Raw genomic sequence first — 23036 nt, 5'->3', positions numbered from 1 at the left:
ACAGAGTAAGACCCTGCCTCAAAACAATAAATGAATAAATAAAAATAAAATAAAAATAACTGCAATGAAATGAAACACAAATATGTTAAAACGTGTAACTTCATAATATACTAAAAAAGAAAAAAACACACACAAATTTCATTGGTCAATTTTGGAAGATGCTAGGGAACTAATTCACTATTTTGAAAACTAGGAAAGAATCAAACATACATCCTGCCTTTCCTGTATGAACTGTACCTTGGGTAACTAACTGATCAAAGAGTTTCTCTTTATGAAAGAATTCTAGCTAACAAAGAAAGAAGAAATAACAGAATAGACCATTTCACAAACACCTGATGAAATTATAAAAGTAGGCCAGAGTTTCTCAACCTCAGGGCTACTGACATGTTAGGCCTATTAACACTTTGCTGTAGGGGGCTGTGCTGTGCTGACTCTTACCCCTGAAGGTACCTATAGCATTCCCTCCCCCAAGCTGTGACAATCAGTATGTCTCCAGACATTGCCAAATTACCCTGGTAGTGAAATGCTGACACAGGCAGTGACCATGAACATCACTAAAAAAACACACATACCCACACACAAGTACACATTATGCCTCCTGATCAAAGCATATGCAATATTGAGAGTTTAATCTGAATCAGATCAACCACCTAAATTTAACTACCAGTTTTTGCAAATTTGGGGAACAGATGAACATGGTCAATGATACTCTGGGGATAATATCCAGCAAAATCAAAATTTGAGAATTCTACAGGACAAATGACCCCGTTTCTTCAATAAATCAAGAGGGGAATCTATAAATGAAAAGAGACCTAAGAGACATAGTAACCAAACTACATACAGACCTTGATCAAACCCTTACAAACAGGAGAAAAAAAAAAAAAAAGAATGGAACAACAACAACAAAAAAAATTAGGTGGGGCAACACAGGGAGACCTCATCTCTAGAAAAATTCAAAAAATTGGATGTGGCGATGCACCCCTGTGGTCCCAGCTATATGGGAGGATCCCTTGAGCCTCGGAAGTTGAGGCTGCCATGAGCCACTATCATGCCACTGCACTCCAGTCTGGGCAACAGAGAAAGACCCTATCTCAAGAAAAAAAGAGAAAAAAAAACTGGGGAAACTGTCAACTTCTTAGGTGTGATGATAGGATGACAGTTATGTTTAAACAAGATGATCTAATTATTTTTAAGCTGGGCAGTAGGTGTATGACAGTTATCCTCCTTACAATTGTTTGTTGTTTTTAAAAGTGGGTCACATTATGCTCCATGACCAAAAAATAATCACCATCATCATCCTCCTCCTTCTCCACCTACAGCCCGAAGAATGGAAAAAGAAACTGTGTTTTCTCAGATTCTGAAGTGGCAGAAAGACAATAACACACTAACTCATTTACTCATAAACATATTGTTATGGGTTGAATTGTGTGCCTTACCCACCCCCCAAAAAATTTCGTGTGTTGAAACTCTAACCTCTAGTTCCTCAGAATGTGACCTTATTTGGAAAGGGTTATTGCAGATGTAATTAGTGAAGATGAGGTCCTACTGGAGTAGAGAGGAACCCTAATCCAATATGCCTGGTATCCTTATAAAAAGGGGAAATTTGGCCACAGATATGCACACAGGTAGAACACCATGTGAACATGAAGGCAGAGATCCGAGTGATGCACCTACAAGCCAAAGAATGACAAAGATTACCAGCAAACCACTAGATGCCAGGGGAGAGGCATGGAACATAGAGTTTCTCACAGTTGTCGAAGAAACCAACTCTAACAACGTGATCTAGAGTTTCTAGTCTCCAGATCTATGAGATAATAAATTTCTGTTGTCTAAGCCCCACGGTTTGTGGTACTTTGTTGCAGCAAGCCTAGCAAACGAATGCACACATATTCTATATTTTGAAGAAAAAATTCCCAGAGAATCATACTTAAAATGGTTAAATTAAGCAAAATAAAACAAACCAAAAAAAGAAAAGTCCCAACTACCTGAAATATTTAATTGTCTTAGGTAACTGACTTAAGAATATCTAATACAGTCAATTACCACTGGTTTTAGTTCTTTAAAAGATAGTACAAAAATAAAAGATGCTTGGCTGGGTGCAGAAGCTCACACCTGTAATCCCAGCACTTTGAGAGGCTGAGGTGAGTGGATCACTTGAGCCCAGGAGTTCGAGACCAGCCTGGGCGACATGGCGAAACCCTGTTTCTACAAAAAATACAAAAAAATTAGCCAGGCATGGTGACACATGTCCGTAGTCGCAGATATTCGGGAAGCTGAGGTGGGAGAATCACCTGAGCCTGGGGAGGTCAAGGCTGCATTGAACTGTGATCGTGCTACTGCACTCCTTCCTGAGTGACAGAGTGAGACCTCATCTCAAAATAAAATAAACAGGCCGGGCGCGGTGGCTCACGCCTGTAATCGCAGCACTTTCGGAGGCCGAGGCGGACAGATCACGAGGTCAGGAAATCGAGACCATCCTGGCTAACACGGTGAAACCCCGTCTCTACTAAAAATACAAAAAATTAGCCGGGCGTGGTGGCGGGCGCCTGTAGTCCCAGCTACTCAGGAGGCTGAGGCAGGAGAATGGCATGAACCCGGGAGGCAGAGCTTGCAGTGAGCCGAGATCGCACCACTGCACTCCAGCCTGGGCGACAGAGCGAGACTCCATCTCAGAAAAAAAAAAAAAATATATATATATAAAATAAAATAAATAAAAAATAAAAACAAAGATGCTGAAAAGAGGATAAACCAGAGATCTTTGAACTGCTAATAAAAATAATGTTTCTGTCTGCTCTGAGATTTTTCTTTTCTTTCTTTTTTTTTTTTTTTTTTTTTGAGACAGAGTCTTGCTGTGTCGCCCAGGCTGGGGTGCAGTGGCACAATCTCGGCTCACTGCAAGCTCCGCCTCCCGGGTTCACGCCATTCTCCTGCCTCAGCCTCCGGAGCAGCTGGGACCGCGCCCGGCTAATTTTTTGTATTTTTAGTAGAGACGGGGTTTCACTGTGTTAGCCAGGATGGTCTCGATCTCCTGACCTCGTGATCCGCCCGCCTCGGCCTCCCAAAGTGCTGGGATTACAGGCTTGAGCCACTGCGCCCGGCCGAGATTTTTCTTATTCTAAAACAATCTCAAGCGATCTTCCTGCCTCAGCCTGGAAAGTAGCTGGGACTTACAGGCACAAGCCACCACACCCAGCTAACTTTTAAATGTTGTGTAGAGATGGAGTCTTGTTACATTGCCTATGCTGGTCTTGAACTCCTGGCTTCAAACCATCCTCCCACCTCAGCCCTTTAAAGTTTGGGGATTACAGGCGTGAGCCAATGCACCCAATTATACGCTTTCATGTATACTTACCAACACAGGTTTAAAAGGGGGCTCCACCTTTTGAGCCAGAAGTTTTTCCCAGTTAATGTGTCTAAAGAATGGATGAGCCTAGGGAAAAAAAGCAGAAAGAAAACTTGAGGGGAATAGACTTTGCTGGATTGATAATCACCTTTTTGAAGTTACAAGTCACAAAATAAGCTAAACTTATAAGCAACTACATATAACCCTCAGAAATACATAAAACTAGCATTATCTTCCCCACAAAACACCAAACATGCCAATCTCTACTTGCATTTCTCCAGCGTCCCCAGGACCATCTCACAGATGAGAAGCAGCATTTCTTTTCAGCAGCTTTAAAGAGGATAAAGAACCTTAGTCAAACTGATTTTTTTCCTTTTTAGACTTTGCTTGTCTACTTTGCCTTGAGAAAATATAGTTTATTGGCTGGGCACGGTGGCTCATGCCTGTAATCTCAGCACTTTGGGAGGCTGAGGCAGGTGGATCACCTGAGGTTGGGAGTTCAAGACCAGCCTGGCCAACATGGTGAAACCCCTTCTCTACTAAAAATACAAAAATTAGCCAGGCATGATGGGGCATGCCTGTAATCCCAGCTACTAGGGAGACTGAGGCAGGAGAATCACTTGAACCTGGGAGGCAGAGGTTGCAGTGAGCCAAGATCATGCCATTGCACTCCAGCCTGGACGATAGAGTAAGACTCCATCTCAGAAAAAAAGAAAAGAAAAAAATATATAGTTTACTAATTACTGCTGAAAAATTGTTTAAGGGTCTGTAATCCCAGCACTTTGAGAGGCCAAGGCAGGTGGATCACCTGAGGTCAGGTGTTCCAGACCAGCCTGACCAACATGGTAAAATCCTGTCTCTATTAAAAATACAAAAATTAGCTGGGCGTGGTGGTGGACGCCTGTAATCCCAGCTACTCGAGAGGCTGAGGCAGGAGAATCGCTTGGACCTGGGGGACTGAGGTTGCAGTGAGCCAAGATGGCACCACTGCACTCTAGCCTGGGTGACAGAGTGAGGCTCCATCACAAAAAAAAAAGAATTAAAAAAAAGAATATGAAAAGAAAGTCGTTAAACATATCTGTACTTTGCCTTCAAAATTTAAAGACTTTTTTGGTTCAATATATATTATTCAAAATATACATTAAATTCTATCTAGTTAAATCCTAGTCATTGAATCTTACAGTGTCAGTGACCATTTAAGGACCTTACCTTTTTAAGCAGACCTCTGGCTTCTTGTGTGAGGTAGGGAGGCAAATTGAGTTTACATTTGAGGATGTTGTCAATTGTTTTCTTTCTATTCTCCCCAGTAAATGGGGGCTAAGAGTAGAAGACAAGTGAAAAATATTAGTATATACAAAACAAATTTTAAATAACAATATCTATTTCCTGAATTAGTTATGCATGGAGATCAGAAATGTATGCTGTGAAATGGGCTAACTGCTAAAGACCTTTATTTTGTTTTAGAGACAGGGTCTTGCTATGTTGTCAAGGCTAGATTCTATTAATAATCCTTAGCTCAAATGATCCTCCCACCTCAGCCTCCTGAGTAGCTTGGGCTACAGGCATGCACCACAGTGCCCGGCAGACGTGCAGTTTTTAAGCAACAGGACAGAGGAAGTAGCAGTGTCCTGGAAGGAAGCCTGTGTTTCCACCGTTAACTTGCTGTGTGATAATAAGCCATGTGATTTTATGCTTCAGTTTCTCCATTTATAAAATAAGGGCATTATCTGTTCAACATCTATTTCACAGGCCTGCTATGACATAGATCATTTAAATGAAAATGTTTCTGAAAGTATGAGATCCCATATAATCATACAGCATTATTAGTGTTAAACTGCTAATAACAAATCTTTGGGCTTTGAAAACTCCATTGGTAACATTTTCAGAAAGCACAGGACAGGTCTCTTGCTACAGTGACTCAGCACAGACCATAATACACACAGCTTTTAACTGTGCACCTACTGCTCCAGTCAGCATGTCATACATGAATGCTCCCAAACTCCACCAATCCACAGCACGATTGTGGCCACTTCTCATCAAGATTTCAGGGGCCCTACAATGAGGAAAATAATATGCTTAAAAATGCACCCATTTGCATATCATCTGAATTAGAATTTTAAAAACAATATACAGAGTCAATGAGGCTACAGAAAACAGATACTATTCCTTAAAACAGGTAAAATTAGCTATTACCCCCAAACCGATTATGTTTAACATGCAGCTCACATGTATTTTATTGTTCCACAAAACGTCTGTGTGACTGTTCCATCATGAATAGATTCTTTGCGTAGTCCAAAGTCTGTTAGTTTCACATGACCTACAATGAAAGATTACAGCATGATTATTCTCAGAATTCCAAGTATGTGCAGTGTTTGAACATGTCATATAAGACCTTAGTCTATCCTTCCATTTAACTTTTTTTGCCTCAAACTTTTCTTGCAGATGTCAAGAACAAGGTACCATCCATAAAATGGGATGCTAACTGTTTAAGGCTAGGGCAAAGTCACCTTTTGCCAATGATATAATCTCTCTAGTAAAGAGAAAATAAAGATAGAGAAAAAAGTGAAATAACCTGTTTAAGGCCCTAGCTTTAAGTATACACAGAATCCTCTACCATCCTGAAAAAGAAAAATCCTGTTTTATGAAAACAGGATTTTCATAAAACTGTTTTATGAAGTCTAGTTTAAGTACACAGACCCTAATAAAGATATTCTGTACCTTTTAAACAAAGGTGTGAGATAGTACTTCAAATATATAGCTTTTATCACAGTGAACTGTGAAGAGTTCTTAAAATGGTCTCAGAAAGTCACTATAACAAGGTAGCTCATTCTACCCAATGCTGCTAATTAGGGGAAAGAAATAAAATTGCTAGATAGTATGAATCAACCATTGCTGACCCAGAAAGTAAAAAACTTACCACCTTATACAAAGATCATTTCAGTTCAAGTTTAGTTTTCTTTACTGGACTGTCATAACAAGTGGTTCAACAGTCTCAGGGACTCTAGTATTTGAGGTTCATTTCACAGAAAAGGCACAATGACCTATTGATTCAAATGTAAACATATACTACACTCTGATACAGAATAAGTGTGGCCTTTATTTTCACAGAACCATCTGATACACTCAACCTTATAAATCAAAGAAGTTAACTATTCTATCGCTCCCCTATTCTATCCTGTGACTTAGAATTCACATCAGAATCCAGGTTTTGGGGAGTGAGGAGGTGTTGATGAGAGGAAGGAAGAGACACTGATTCCCTTGATATATTCAGTTAAGTATATCATTTCTCCTTAAAAAAAAAAGGTGGGTGGAGGAGTACAATCTGGAATGTTTATATGAGCCTCGGTTGTTCATACATCATTTTCTAAGAGTTTGAAACAATTAACTACCTCATGGATTATTCTGTAGACATCTAAGGATTAGCAGCTGCTACCACTTTCTAGATACCCTGGGTCAGCTGGTTGCTCCTTTGGGGTACGAGTGAATTGCCAAGTCTACCCACAGCCCAGATTAGCATAAGTTGAGCTGTCTGTAGCAGCATGCAGTTGCAGTCAAGGCTCACTATGCTATATCTATAGCTGTAAAGATTATTAGTCTCTCTGATGTTTATGTTTGTTGTTGCAAACAAACAGCAAGAATAAACTGATTCTGGCAGTGGGGGAGGTGGGTTATGCCTGTCATCCCAGCAATTTGGGAAGCCAAGGCAGGCAGATCAACTGAGCTCAGGAGTTTGGGACCACGCTGGGCAACATGATGAAACCCCATTTCTACAAAAAATACCAAAAATTAGCCAGGCGTGGTGGTGTGCCACAGTGGCCCCAGCTACTTGAGGGGCTGGGGTGGGAGGATCACTTGAGCCTGGGAGGTGGAGGTTGCAGTGAGCTATAATCATGCCACTGTATTCCAGCCTGGGTGACAGAGTGAGACCCCCATCTCAAAAAAAAAAGAGTAACCTGATGCGTACTAAACATCATATTCCCAAAGTTTTATCAAATACTTTGGTTCAATTGCAATCCTTTTTCCAGCATTAATAAAACCTACTGTAAGAAGCATAGCTTCTAAAATTTGCATATTTTCTTTTTCTTTCTTTCTTTCTTTTTTTTTTTTTTTTTTGAGATGGAGTCTCCCTCCATCACCCAGGCTGGAGTGCAATGTTGTGATATTGGCTCACTGCAACTTTCGCCTCCTGGGTTCAGGCGATTCTCCCACCCCAGCCTCCTGAGTAGCCGGGATTACAGGCACCCACCATCATGCCCGGCTACTTTTTTTTTTTTTTTTGTATTTTTGTAGAGATGGGGTTTCACCATGTTGGCCAGGCATCTTGAACTCCTGACCTCAGGTGATCCGCCTGCCTCAGCTTCCCAAAGTGCTGGGATTACAGGTGTGAGCCACTGTGCCCAGCCAATATTTACATATTCTCATTATTAAAACTCAACTTGTATAATTAAGATTCACTTTTCAATTTAAGTAACAAGCCAAAATTAATGTTTACACTGGCTTTTACAGCCTAAAACATTACACAACATTTGATGTAAGGATTCCAAAAACATGAAAAACTATAAAGAGTAAGGATTAAACTAAAAAAGGCAGTTGAGCGACTATTATCCTCAACTTCTGTTACTCTCACCAAGCGTAATTACCTAAAGACTTAAAACATCACCAAGTACTATGATGCCATGAATTCTGAGGGAGGAAATATACAAAATAGAGAGATGAGTATGGGGCTTTGAAAATGGCCATGACCTGTGTGGCAGGATTTTAAGATGATTATTTACTATAGAATTGTTTACAGTATGTCTCCACCTTGGTGATTAAGCATGATATTCTCCGGCTTCAGGTCTCTGTAGATGATCCCCTTTTGACGTAAATGCCCCAAAGCCATGGAGATTTCTGCCAAGTAAAAGCTGGAAACAAAAGTGATTTAATAAAATTAAAAAGAGTGTAATCTATCCAAAGCAGTTTATGTATGGAGCAAAATTCCTGGAAAGAAACAGACATGCACCAAAGACCAAATTAGTGGGGTAGGGGGATGTATGGGAAAAAGAGATAGCATAGGATGCTGCCAAAAGGCATGGGGACATTTATGTTTCACTCATTTTAGTGAAACTATGAAGTGCTTTATTTTGCCCTTAGAACATACTGCTAAAATTGCAAAGATGTCCGGAATATGCTAAACGGCCATTGGTCATGTTTTGTTCTGTCTGTGTAGGAATTAAGCTAATAGTCAATCATTTCAAAGCAAATTTCTCCCATCCACCCTCAACTTTAAAATCCCATAGGAAATAGGAACTTAATTATTCTCAGAGATCAAGTCTTGATTTCAAAAGGTGTCTTATAACCTGACCCTTAGAAGCCCACTCATCCCTTACTTAATACAGCTACATATTTATAGACAGCTTAGGCCCACAGTATCTGCCCTCCCTCCTGTCAGCCAGCCCACAACTATAAACTGTGTGACACTCAAATTTATCTACCTCAAAAGAATAAAGGGCTGAATCAACCCTGTCTGGATTCGAAAAGCACAAGGCGCTGCAATACTGGCTGCATAACAATGTTGCAATCCTGCAGATTACTCCAGGATGGAGAGGGTGTGTCCCAGAGGACTGAGGCAGTTTCACAGCCAGCACGACCACAAACGCAGCCTCCAACACGGCTCAGTGAGCCTCCTCCAAAAAAGGGCACTTCATCCCTAAGGCTCTTCAATGCAGCTTCTGCGTTAGAAAAGGCCTGAAATTAAACAATGGAATGCAGTTTTGGTAATTAAGGTAGAAAAAAACATTTAAGTGTTGTTTTCTATTAAATTAATGTGTAGGATAAACTGATTTATTGTGACCCAATATTGTTGCTTCACAAAAGGATGTGCATATTTTTAATTTGAAGCAGATGACATGTTTAGAAATAGGAGGGTAAATCCCATCCTGACTATATAATCAATCCACAGATGATATGCCCCGGCTTATCACCTCCCTAAGACTGCACCTTGAGAAATAGAAAGCCTAAAAAAAAGAGATGATTTCTGATAATTTCCATTGCTCCACACATAAAGGTTCACTGGAAAACCACACTCACCCACAGCCAAGGCAGGCAGCTTACCAATTCAAGGAAAGAAAGCAGCAATGAGAATGGTTCTGTTAGGAGCAACTGGTGTGAAGAGCGTTCCACTCAAGCCTAAGGGCAAAGGAATGATGTGACCTCCATAGCTGCCCAGTCCCAAAACTGCTTCTCCCCCTTGAGGTCCTGAGTGAGTGACTGGCTCCAGCTCAATTTACTGAATCATGTGGCTGCCCATAGTGGGAATGGGGCTTTGCTTGTAATTACCTGAATCTATGCAACCACAAAAAGTTCACTTACCAGGCAGTGTCTTCCATAAATATTCCCTCTCTTTCTAACTGCATAAATAGTTCTCCTCCTGTAAAAAAAAGAAAAAAACATTACAAATAAAACAATATGGCCAGGCGCAGTGGCTCACGCCTGTAATCCCAGCACTTTGGGAGGCCGAGGCGGGCAGATCACGAGGTCAGGAGATCGAGACCACGGTGAAACCCCATCTCTACTAAAAACACAAAAAATTAGCCGGGCGTGGTGGCGGGTGCCTGTAGTCCCAGCTACTGGGGAGGCTGAGGCAGGAGAATTGCGGGAACCCAGGAGATGGAGCTTGCAGTGAGCCGAGATCGTGCCACTGCACTTAAGCCTGGGTGACAGAGCGAGACTCCATCTCAAAAAAAAAAAGGAAAAAAAAGAAATAAAACAATGTTTATTTCCAACCCACTTCTAATAAGAGAGTTTGTGCTTTCCTTCTAACCATAATTAAAAGACATCATCCCCTTAAAAATGAAAAACAAATCCTAAAAATTATAGGTTTTAAAACTAAGTCCTCAGGATTCTATTTTTAGTAGCATTCTTATTCTTCTGTAACACACATGTGTTTAAAAACTAGAACCGGCTTGGAATTCCAGGTTTTATATCTACAAACTTTGAAATATTTGTAGATTCCAGACTTGAGGTTAAAATAAAAAATCTTGATTAAAGACCCTTTAACATTTTACCCATAAGTAGAAAAATGATAGTCTACAATTAAATCACCCTCCCTAATTTTAGTGAATGCTCATATTTTGTATTTTCAGAACCCTTAAATAAACAGAATGAACCTGGCAGTGGCCTAGTAAAAAACATGGCACAATTTGAGTATCAAAATAAATAATGATAATGAAAGGTTACATCACATCAAATGATATCAGAATCCCTAAGTCCACAATGACATAAATAAATGAATACATAAATTTTTTAAATGGGGAAGAAGAGAAAGTTCCTTATTACAGCAGAATGCCAAGTAATAAATGAAGAAGGCATGATGGAGTAAGAAAAATTACTTGGCAAACATCACAACTAATTGTTGCAGGCAAGAATCAATGGATGTCAAAACTGAATGTGGGCCGGGCGCAGTGGCTCACGCCTGTAATCCCAGCACTTTGGGAGGCCAAGGCAGGCAGATCACCTGAGGTCAGCGGTTCAAGACCAGCCTGGCCATCATGGCAAAAGCCCATCTCTACCAAAACTAAAAACATTAGCTGGGTAAGGTGGTGCCTGCCTGTCATCCCAGCTACCCGGGAGGCTGAGGCAGGAGAATCACTTGAACCTGGGAGGTGTAGGTTGCAGTGAGCTGAGATCCCACCACTGCAATCCAGCCTGGGTGACAGAGTGAGACTCCGTCTCAAACAACAACAACAACAACAAAACTGAACATGAAAGTCTGATGGAAGATATTTAAATAATCTCAAAGTATCTCCTCAAAAGATACTTATTAATTACAAAGGCAAAAATGTCACCAGGGAAAAAATCGGCAGACACCACCTTATACATGTGACCGAAGTTAACATCACAAGTAATACGACAAAGATATAAATATCATGTACCTCTTAATCTGATGCATTAAGGGGACACAATGTCACTTCAGTGGTCCTGCCAAAATTGCATAACCTGAATCTAATACTAAGGAAACATCAGCTAAACCCAAAGCATTCTACAAACTCACTGGCCTGTGCTAATCAAAAATATCAACATCGTGAAAGTCAAAGAAAGACTGAGGAAATGTTCCAGATTAAAGGAAACTAAGGAGAGTTATAATTGCATCAATGTCAACTTCCTATTTCTGATCATTTTAGTATAGTTATGTAAGACACTGTCCTTGATTTTGGAAAATATACACTGAATAGGCTGGGTGCAGTGGCTCACACCTGTCATCCCAGCACTTTGGGAGGCTGAGGCGGGCAGATCACCTAAGGTCAGGAGTTCGAGACCAGCCTGGTCAACGTGGTGAAACCCTATCTCTACTAAAAATACAAAAATTAGCCGGGCGTGGTGGTGGATGCGTGCAATCCCAGCTACTCGACAGGCAGAGGTTGTAGTGAGCCCAAGATTGCGCCACTGCACTCCAGTCTGGGCGACAGAGTGATACTCCATCTCAAACAAACAAAAAAGAAAGAAAACATACACTGCAATTTTAGGGGTAAAGGGAAATCATGTCTGTATCACTCTCTTAAACAGTTCAAAAAATTATGTATGCGTGCGTGTATATATGTATACACATATATACATATACATAGAAGGATAAAACAAAATAAATGTGGTGAAATGGTGACATTTGGGGAATCCAGGTGAGAGATACATAGGAATTCTTTTTTTTTTTCGTGACTGAGTCTCGCTCTGTTGCCCAGGTTGGAGTGTAGTGGTGCGATCTTTGCTCACCACAACCTCCGCCTCCCAGGTTCAAGCGATTCTCCTGCCTCAGCCTCCCGAGTAGCTGGGATTACAGGAGCACACCACCATGCCCGGCTAACTTTTCTATTTTTAGTAGAGACAGAGTTTCACTATGTTGGCCAGACTGGTCTCAAACTCCTGACCTCATGATCCACCTGCCTTGGCCTCCCAAAGTGCTAGGATTACAGACATGAGCCACTGAGCCTGGCATAGGAATTCTTTATACTACTCTTAAAACTTTTTAAGTATGAAATTATGTCAAAATAAAGTTTTTCTAGGACGGCATGGTGGCCCACACCTGTAATCTCAGCACTTGGGAAGGCCAAGGCGGTCAGATCACCTGAGGTCAGGAGTTCAAGACCAGCCTGGCCAACATGGTGAAAGCCCAGCTCTACTGAAAATACAAAAACATAGCCCGGTGTGGTGGCGCATGCCTGTAATACAGCTAAATGGGAGGCCCAGGCAGGAGAATCGCTTGAACCTGGGAGGCGGAGGTTGTGATGAGCTGAGATCACGCCTCTGTGCTCCAGCTTGGGCAAGAAGAGTAAAACTCCATCTTCACACACACACACACACAAAGTTTTTCCAATGGCAGTACTCACAAAAAAGTTGCTCCATTCTGCACCTTTCTGTTCCATGTTACATGTTACTGCAAAATCAAGAAGAGAAGAGTGTATGTAAGTACTTCTCAACCAGTTTACCTCTCTGACCACTCTTACGGTGTTTGGGGGCAAAAAACTAAGGATCTAGACTCCCTAAACCGCTCGCCGGGTCCTTCTCTCCCCACAATGCACCGGGGCCAGCAGGAAGGCCGCTCCGACCCCTAATTTTTCCGCGAATTCAGTTCAAAGAGGCGGCCGGGCCCGCGATCGGCAGCGCGCACGGGCCAACCAAGCCGCGCCTCCGCGAGAAGCGCCTCCGCGTGACTGACGGGGGAATCCGCGGGCCAACGGGCTGGGCGGCCCGGCGGCGCGCGCTCCCGCCGGCCACTCAGAGCGCCGGACGGGGGAAATGGGCGGAGCAAGGCCAGGGTAGGGCGAGCGGCCTCCGAAGCGGAGCGGGGCTCTGAGGAGACGCTTTTTTTCCCTCTTTCCTTTCCTTCTCTCCTCCTCCCTTCCCTTCCCCTCTCCTCCCCTCTCTCCTCCTTCCCCCCTCGGTCCGCCGGAGCCTGCTGGGGCGAGCGGTTGGTATTGCAGGCGCTTACTCTCCGGGGCCGCCCGGCGGGTAGCTGGCGGGGGGAGGAGGCAGGAACCGCGATGGCGCCTCAGAAGCACGGCGGTGGTGGAGGGGGCGGCTCGGGGCCCAGCGCGGGGTCCGGGGGAGGCGGCTTCGGGGGTTCGGCGGCGGCGGCGACGGCTTCGGGCGGCAAATCCGGCGGCGGGGGCTGTGGAGGCGGTGGCAGTTACTCGGCCTCCTCCTCCTCCGCGGCGTTACCGGTGAAGAAGCCGAAAATGGAGCACGTCCAGGCTGACCACGAGCTTTTCCTCCAGGCCTTTGAGAGTGAGTGTGTGCGAGGCTTTGAGGGCAGGAAGACCCACTCTGCCAACACCGGGGATGGGACACTCTGCTGGGCCCCCTTCCTCCTCGGGAGTCCACTTGTGTGGTAGTGGAGGGAGGAATTGAGGGGATGTCCCCCTTTCGGAGATTACGTCTCCAGGGGATCCGGAGTCTAGGGCCTTGGGAGAGCTGGAAAAGAGGGTCCGGGTAGGTTCTTGACTCCCCCAAGATTGACGCAAGAGGCTCGGGACTGGGGCCCCACGTTCAGAGCAGGCGGCTTTTAGATGAGGAGGTAGCAGTTGAACTGAGCCGCAGTCACATCCCGAGACTGGTTCTTGTTTTCTTTCATGCCTTTCGGACTCTAGAAATACAGGGGTTTCGGTTGTAGCTTTTGAGGGGCAAAATGAAGCCAGTGAGGGGGTGAGTGCAGTGGAACCGAAGAAATTGTCCTTAGTCTGAAATGCCTTCGCGCTAACTTGGTGCTGCAGGTTCATATGGCACCTTTGGATGCTTAAAACCCTTCAAATCTGTCCACCCATTTTGTGGATATGTAAACTGAGCCAGAGAGTGGTCAAGCATCTTCTCTGGAGACGACCCCGGAATTCTGCTTTTTCTACTCGGCTTACAGAACATTTTCTTGCGTCAATTTCTGTTTCTAAGGTCTGTCCGGAAGGGGAAACTGACTTATTTGGAAAGGAGAGCGAGGTGTCTGGAAACAAACAATAGAGTTTATTAAAAACATCGTAAGTATAAATAATCCTGATTGTTCTTTAAGGAATGTTATATCCTGATTGGTTTCCTTTTTTGCTTTTGTGTGTTATAATTTGGGTGATCTTTAATAGCTAAATAATCTTACAGAAACTTGAATAAACTTGGCTCTACCGCCCAGTGTCCTTATTTATAATTTCACTGTGGCGTATGTTAAGGGCATGGTATCAGCTGTGCTTAGAAAGACGTATTACGTTGTTTAATACCCTTCCTTCATTCTCTCTTATTAGTGCTTCATGAAATTCTAATTGGAACTTAATAGAAGGAATTTCAGTTTTTATCGAAACGAATATTGAACCTGCTTCAGAGAGATTCACATTATTCACGTATTATATTTCTTAATATACTTTGAAATATCTGGAGAGGCTTTAATTGGAAATAGGATGGAGAACTGAAGGGCAGTGGTGACAAAAATGATACTTGTTTGTACCCCTTCTAAAGTATCTCATCTCCCTTTAGTTAATTTAAAATAAAACTAACCAATTGAAGATTTAGGTGGAAATTTTAAAAGTTCTTTCTGAGTGTTAAGACACATCCTCCAAGAAAGTTTTAACTATTTGCGTTGTGATGAGTCTACCTCAGGGAAGTCAAGTGTCATTTGAGCTAGATCTGGTCATAAAACAACTTGAAGTTGTTTACTGGAAAGTTTAAATACTTGAATGTAATTATTCACATAGTTGTTTTTATTTGGTTTATTCTGATACTGCTGTATAATGACCTAAAGTGGTACTAATAGGTCATTAATGTAACTGATATAATGGTATATGTATTTTTCATCGACTTAAGTCCTGTATAACAAATTACATTTTAACTAATTTGAAATGTAATTCAACTCATTTTAAGCGTTAGAAAGACTGTTTTGTGAATCTGTCAGTTGTGTAAAAAATGTATTGAGGTAATATTTATATTGAACAAAATAGATACAACTTTAAATTATAATTAGGAATATTTATTGAGAACTTTTGCTGCAGTTTGTGTCCGAGGTTTATTTCAATATTGACTGACTTTTGAGTGCAGTGGATCCCACCTGTAATCCTAGCTACTCTGGAGGCTGAGGCAGGAGGATCTGTTGAGCCCACGAGTTTGAGACCAGCCTGGGCAACATATCAAGACCCCTTTTCAAAAAAAGAAAAAAAAAATCTTGACTGACTTTCATCATACCTGTATTAGGAATGTCTGGATCTGTATTAGGATGTCATCATATCTGTATCAGGATGTATTAGGATTCTGTTTTGGCTGACTACAATTTTTATTTATTTATTTATTTATTTTTGAGACGGAGTTTCGCTCTTTGTTGCCCAGGCTGGAGTGCAGTGACGCGATCTCGGCTCACAGCAACCTCCGCCTCCCAGGTTCCAGTGATTCTCCTGCCTCAGCCTCCCAAATAGCTGGGATTACAGGCATGCGCCACTATGCCTGGCTATTTTTGTATTGTTAGTGGAGACAGGGTTTCTCCATGTTGGTCAGGCTGGTCTGGAACTCCCGACCTCAGGTGATCTGCCCACCTCGGCCTCCCAAAGTGCTGGGAATACAGGCGTGAGCCACCGCGCCTGGCCGGCTGACTACAAATTTTTTAAGTGACCATTTAAAAAGTGAAATTTTCATCTTGTTTGGCATCAATCAATAGTTCTTTTGTTGACTCCAGCTACCTATTACAGCTGCTTTTTGGAATAAAATCGGTTATAAATAGTTTAAATTAGCTAAGTTAAATGAGTACAACTACTTCTCTTGAGCTCTGCTCGGTAACAATAACTATCTTAGAAAGGCTTAAGAAAAATATTGTAGAGAACCTTCAGTATAAAAAGTGTAGATGATGAACTTTGTGAATGTATGCCATCGATTGAATACCTTTTGATCTTACTGTACATACTTTCTTGATGTAAATATTTAGTGCAATATAAATATTTAGTGCATGATTTCCATAGCAGATGATAAGTTTATATTGATTATAACATGGTCTCGGTTGATATTTTTCTGACAAGTAAGTTTAGATCATGTTTGGATTTTGTTTCCTATTACCTAGAGCCAACACAGATCTATAGATTTTTTTGAACTCGGAATCTCGTAGCAGTAAGTAGTCAACAAAATTCATCAGTATTATTTCTCTCTTATAACTGCATCTGTATTCAGTTTTAACATTTTTAAAACTCTTTTTGTAGCCAATATTTTTGCACAGAACTCTTACTTACATGTCTCATCGAAACTCCAGAACAAACATCAAAAGGTACATTTTATGAATCTTATTTCAAGCTGATCAAACCATGTTAGTTTTATTTTAAAGTACTATTTCTCAAAATTAAAAAAAACGAACAAAAATAAGTACTGTTTCTAACTAAAGATTTAATATGAAAACTGAAGTGAGAGAGTGACTGGTTGAATTGGTTGCAGAGTGGTTTTCAATAGTATAATCTTTGTAAGTCTCAGGTTGTTATTAGCTTTTTTTTTTTTTCCCGTAACAGAAATGAGGCTGGGTGTGGTGGCTCATGCCTATAATCCCAGCACTTTGGGAGGCCAAGTTGGGCGGATCACTTGAGGTCAGGAGTTCGAGACCAGTTTGGCCAACATGGCAAAACCCTGTCTCTACTAAAACAAAAATTAGCCGGGCGTGGTGGTGTGTGCCTGTAATCCCAGTTACTTGGGAGGCTGAGGCAGGAGAGTTGTTTGAGCCTGGGAGGTGGAGGTTGCAGTGAGCCGAGATTGCGCCGTTGCACTCCAGCCTGGGCAACAGAGCGAGACTCTACCTCGAAAAAAAAAAAAACTGATTTTAGTAGTGAAGTGAATAAAGTGATTTTACTGATTATATTTTTACTCTGTGCCATGGGTTATTTCTCTTTTTTTTGTTTGTTTGTTTGTTTGTTTTTTTGAGACAGAGTCTCTGTCGTCCAGGTTGGAGTGCAGTGGCGCGATCTCGGCTCACTGCAAGCTCTGCCTCCTGAGTTCATGCCATTCTCCTGCCTCAGCCTCCTTATTTTTTTTTTTATTGTTGTTGTTTTGTTTTTGTTTTTTTTTTTTGAGAGAAGTCTCACTCTTGTCCCCCAGGCTGGAGTGTAATGGTGCAATCTTGGCTCACTGCGACCTCTGCCTCCTGGGTTTAAACGATTCTCCTGCCTCAGCTTCCCAAGTACCTGGGATTACAGGCACCTGCCACCACACCTGGCTAAGTTTTGTATTTTTAGTAGAGACGGGGTTTCCCCATGTTGGCCAGGCTGGTCTCGAACTCCTGACCTCAGGTGATCCACCCGCCTCGGCCTCTTAAAGTGCTAGGATTACAGGCATGAGCCACCGTGACTGGCCCTTTTTTTTTTTGAAACGGAGTCTCGCTCTGTCTCCCAGGCTGGAGTGCAGTGGCGCAACCTCGGCTCACTGCAACCTCCGCCTCCCAGATTCAAGAGATTCTCCTGCTTCAGCCTCCCGAGTAGCTTGGACTATAGGCGCATGCCACCATGCTCGGCTAATTTTTTGTATTTTTGGTACAGACGGGATTTCTGTGTGTTAGCCAGGATGGTCTCGATCTCCTGACGTCAGGATCCATCTGCCTTGGCCTCCCAAAGTGCTGGCATTACAGGAGTGAGCCACCATGCCCAGCCTGGCCTTCTTTTTTTTTTTTTTGAGATGGAGTTTCGCTCTTGTCTCCCAGGCTGGAGTGCAGTGGTGCGATATCGGCTCACTGCAACCTCCGCTTCCCGGATTCAGGCAATTCTCCTGTCTCAGCCTCCTGAGTAGCTGGAATTATAGGCTCCTGCCACCACACCCAGCTAATTTTTTGTATTTTTAGTAGAGATGGGGTTTCACTATGTTGGCCAAACTGGTCTCAAACTCCTGACTTCATGATCTTCCTGCCTTGGCCTCCCAAAGTGCTGAGATGACAGGTGTGAGCTACTGCGCCCGGCCTCCGCTGGTTGTTTTCAAGTTTGATAGAAGTTGAGGATTTAAATATTTACTAAAGGGCTCAGGGTAACTATATTTTTTACGTAAAATTTAAGTTAATTTTTGATTATTGTGTGTAATTTGAATTAGCTCCTGTAATGGTGGGTTCAGAAAGTCTCATTTTATATCTTTGTTTTTTTTTTTTGAGACAAGAGTTTCACTCTTGTTGCCCAGGCTGGAGTGCAATGGCGCAATCTTGGCTCACTGCAACCTCCACCTCCCGGGTTCAAGGGAGTATCCTGTCTCAGCTTCCCAGGTAGCTGAGATTACAGGTGCCCACCACCACGCCTGGCTAATTTTTTGTATTTTTCATGAAGTCGGGGTTTTACCATTTTGGCCTGGCTGGTCTTGAACTCCTGACCTCAGGTGATCCACCCACCTTGGCCTCCTGAAGTGCTGGGATTACAGACCTGAGCCACAGCGCCCAGCTTTGGTGGTGGTCTTATTGAAGGGGAAACACTTTTGAAATCAATAGGATGAAGGTTTTTTAAAAACAATGAAGTCTCAAATCATTAGATTTTAAAGTGGGGTCTGGAGGTGGGAGACAGCTTATTTTTGCTGTGTAACATTTAGTACTTAACCATACATAATTATCAATGCAAGTTTTTTGTCCTAGGTGCAAGATTATATTTATTTGAGAGTATCAGGTGAACAAGTTTACATTTAAAGGTGAGAATTGTGTTAAGCATTTGGTATTGTCATTATAGTTTTAGTAAAACCATCAAGTTATCTGGATAGAGTTTGAAACTAAGCTCTTTGGTGGACTGCTACTGTTTATTAAGTAGGTATCACATTTCTATAGCAAGACATAGTTGAGTTTTGTAAATCTACTTGTATTTTGAAGGATTGAAGTGTGAAAATTATTTTTCTTTTGGCAGTCTTTCTGAATAGAGAGCGTGCATGAGCAAGTTTGCATTGCAATTAATAGGTGAAAATTACTGAGCACCTAAGTAACTAAAAAGGAGGTGATGAATTAGGTTACAGAATTAGTTTTGTCCACCCTTTACGTATCTACTCCATTATTTGATTTTTGCCAGCATTCAGTATGCTTTTTCTGTAAAGGACCAGTAAATAGTAATTATTTTAGGCTTTGGGGCCAGGATGCAAAATTGAGGATATTATGTAGGTACTTAATATTAAAAGAAAGAAAAAATTTACAGTTTTTTAAAATTTCAGTCCAAAATGTCAATCTGTAAATTTTTTGTTGATAAAAATACAACAATATAAGATAGAACGTTTTGTAATACAGGCCTACTAATGAGAAATGAGAATTTTATTTTTGTGAGGGTAGGGGAGATAACACTTAGCTGAATTGGGGTTCAGAGTTAGTGTTTTCTATAATCAAATCAATTGCTAATGTTTATCTGTAAAAACCATTCTTTCCGGGCTGTACAAAAACAGGCGATAGGCCAGATTTGACCATGGTCCATAGTTTCCCCACCCTTGATTTATTCTATAAAACTAGTAGAATTTGACTAACTGTTTTGTTTCATCAAAGGTTTTTTTTTTTTTTGAGACAGAGTCTTGCTCTGTCGTCTAGGCTGGAGTGCCGTGGCGCAATTTCGGCTCCCTGCAGTCTTCGCCTCCCAAGTTCAAGCAGTTCTGCCTCAGCCTCCTGAGTAGCTGGGATTACAGGTGTGTGGTACTACGCCCAGCTAATTTTTGTATTTTTAGTAGAGACAGGGTTTCACCATGTTGGTCAGGCTGGTCTCAAACTCCTGACCTCATGATCCGCCTGCCTTGGCCTCCCAAAGTGCTGGGATTACAGTCGTGAGCCACCGTGCCTGGCCATCAAAGCATTTTTAATATAGAAGGTCAGTTGAGTTGCTGCCTAGGATAAAACCTGATCTTAATTTACAAAGTAATTAAATTATTATAAAATAAGTTTGCATTCATAGATTAAAAAGTACACATTGATTTTATTATTATTATTTATTTTTTGAGATGGAGTTTCGCTCTCGTTGCCCAGGCTGGAGTGCAATGGTGCAATCTTGGCTCACTGCCACTTCCACCTCCTGGGTTCAAGTGATTCTCCTGCCTCAGCCTCCCGAGTAGCTGGGATTACAGGCATGCGCCACCATGCCTGGCTAATTTTGTATTTTTAGGAGGGAGAGGGTTTCTCCATGTTGGTCAGGCTGGTCTCGAACTCCCGACCTCAGGTGATCTGCCCACCTCGGACTCCCAAAATGCTGGGATTACAGGTGTGAACCACCGCGTCCTGCTAAAAAGTACACATTTAAAATCTAAGTTCCATTTTCCCATCATGTTTATTAATTTGTCCCATTGCAGGATATGTTTCTATTGTCTGCATGGGTAGAGATAATTTTAAAAGCTTGGTTAAGTAAAAACTGATTTTCTTAATTATTGCCCTTCAGGTTAAAAAAAAAAAAAAAAGTCTTTGGGGAATTTTTAAGCAATCTGCCAGCCAAGAAACAAATTTAAGTCCCACCTAGTTTAGTTCCTACAGAAATGGGTAGGAATAGGCTAGGCATGGTGTTTCAGACCTGTAATTTCAGTATTTTGGGAGACTGAGTTGGGAGGATTGCTTGTGTAACATTTAGTACTTAACCATACATAATTATGAATGCAAGTTTTTTGTCCTAGGTGCAAGATTATATTTATTTGAGCATATCAAGTGAACAAGTTTACATTTAAAGGCGAGAGTTATAGGTCAGCCCTGGCAACATGGCGAGGCCCTATATCTACAAAAAATGAAAAAAATTAGCTGGGCGTGGTGGCTCATGACTGTAGTCCCAAATACTCAGGAGGCTGAGGCAGGAGGATCACTTGAGCCCAGAAGTTCGAAGGTTGCTATGAATGTGCCGGTGCACTCTAGCCTGGGCAGTAGAGGGAGACTGTGTCTCAAAAAAAAAAAAAAAAAAAGTGTGGGAATCGTTTAATCATCTTGTTAGATGCCTGATCTTATTACTTATTAGGACTAATTATTAAGAAATTAAAGCACAACTCATTTGCTGTTGTCTTTAGCGTAGTTGGTGACTTTGGAAGGTGGCAGATTTGGCCCAGTGATTGTCGTCTTTTCTCAAAATGTTTTCAGAACTCCTTTTTTGCTATTACAACAACATAATATCCATTGTTGGAATAAGCATATCACTCCCTTTAAAGTCGTACTCTCAGTTGTGATATTAATTCTGGTATATTTATTGAAGTCAGCTTGTGCTTTACTCTTTGTAGAAGTATTCAACTTCTATAGGCTAACACTGCCCCAACAAAGTAGAAATAATAGGTCACAAGAAGGGCATCTTTTATTGAATCCATCTTGCTAGATTTTGTGTAAGCTGTTTCTGAAGTCTCCCAAGAAAATTTTCTGAAATTTCTTGAATTTTTAAATATTCTCCTTTTCGATGACCTTTTGAGAATTATTTCCTTCTTTAAATCTGACCTACAATAACATTACCTTTCTAAAGAACAGAAATACTTGGTGTTGGGGGAGGAGCGGCTTTTATATAGTTGCTTATAAGGTTTGTTTTGTTTTTTTCCTAAGGAAGGCTGGGTTGCTTTTGTGATCTTATCTGTTTCAAATGGTTAATATTCAATTCTGTTCACTTCTCCTGTATACAGCTTCATAAAGGTAGACGAGATGAACCTTAGAACGTACAGTCTTTTTCTGCAGACAGAATTTCTTAATCATTACATAAACATTATTCTGAAAAGTTTCCAGTAATTTCATGGCCCTCCTCAATAGTAACTTTCAGTATTTATACTGAATAGCTCTTTGCAACTAGCCTAAAAGAGTCCTTTATTTTTGTTCTTTTTTCTCTCTTATCTGTGGAGATTGAAAATATATTGCCATCCTTCAGAAAGCACTTCTTACTATACTCTATTGGATGAAACTTTAATATTGAAGTTTTCAGTAACTCTAAAGGTAAAGAGAGAAGCTTTTTTTCCCTTAAGATCTTCGCTATGGAGGTTCTTCTCATTCACTTGAAATATAGATTGTAACAATTCTGCTCTAATATCAGTAGTTTACTATAATATATTTACATTAACATTTCTCTACTGATAATTTTTACAGTAGTTGAATACAATAAATAGCTCTTTTTTGGCCAGACATGGTGGCTCACACCTTTAATCCTAGCAGTTTGGGAGACAGGGGTGGATAGATCACCTGAGGTCAGGAGTTCAAGACCAGCCTGACCAACATGGTGAAACCCTGTCTCTACTAAAAATGCAAAAATTAGCCGGGCGTGGTGGTGCACACCTGTAATCCCAGCTACGCGGGAGGCTGAGGCAGGAGAATTGCCTGAACCCAGGAGGTGGAGGTTGCAGTGAGCCGAGATCACGTCATTGTACTCCAGCCTGGGCAACAAGAGTGACACTCCCATCTCAAAAACAAAAAACAAACAACCAAAAAAAAAAAACACAAACAAGAAAAGCTCTTTTTGAGGAATGAGATTATTCGTAATTTTTGGTGTCTGCATTCAAGCATTATAAAGTAATACATTGATGTGGAATACATGTGGCTTTTCAAGTCCTAAAGAGGAAGGGACTATGTGAGTATAAAGAGAAACATTTTTTCTAATTAAATTATATATGGGTATAGATTTTTAGACTCTATCTCTAGAACATGTCATAGACCACCTTAAGAACTAAGATGAGGCTTGTTTTACAATCCATTCATTCTTTAATTGCTTTGAGAAGTTATACTTAAGTTTCTATTTTTTGGGAAATAGCTTTTTTCTCTTAAACTTGTCAAGTTAAAAGCTAATAGTTTTATTACGATTTG

The 23036-nt window shown here is 41.4% G+C and overlaps 1 protein-coding gene and 1 pseudogene across 1 annotated transcript in view; one reads left to right on the top strand and one right to left on the bottom strand.

Moving 5' to 3' along the window:
- LOC129016996 (ribosomal protein S6 kinase beta-1-like) overlaps window positions 1-13026 on the bottom strand; it is a 48850-nt gene extending 35824 nt beyond the window's left edge. The window contains exons 1-8 of the mRNA XM_063657047.1: window positions 12895-13026; window positions 12703-12749; window positions 9695-9752; window positions 8147-8247; window positions 5570-5660; window positions 5285-5396; window positions 4553-4660; window positions 3353-3430 (exon numbers count right to left, since the gene is read on the bottom strand). Coding sequence (XP_063513117.1) covers window positions 3353-3430; window positions 4553-4660; window positions 5285-5396; window positions 5570-5660; window positions 8147-8247; window positions 9695-9738 — 534 coding nt within the window. The 5' untranslated portion in view covers window positions 9739-9752; window positions 12703-12749; window positions 12895-13026. The remainder of the gene's footprint in view (window positions 1-3352; window positions 3431-4552; window positions 4661-5284; window positions 5397-5569; window positions 5661-8146; window positions 8248-9694; window positions 9753-12702; window positions 12750-12894) is intronic.
- Window positions 13027-13134: 108 nt separating this feature from the next.
- LOC129016998 (polycomb protein SUZ12-like) overlaps window positions 13135-23036 on the top strand; it is a 52171-nt pseudogene continuing 42269 nt past the window's right edge.

The sequence above is a fragment of the Pongo pygmaeus genome, chromosome 19 (assembly GCF_028885625.2).
Source record: "Pongo pygmaeus isolate AG05252 chromosome 19, NHGRI_mPonPyg2-v2.0_pri, whole genome shotgun sequence".
NCBI classification, from domain to species: Eukaryota; Metazoa; Chordata; class Mammalia; order Primates; family Hominidae; genus Pongo; species Pongo pygmaeus.
This window is presented reverse-complemented; position numbering and strand designations above follow the sequence as displayed.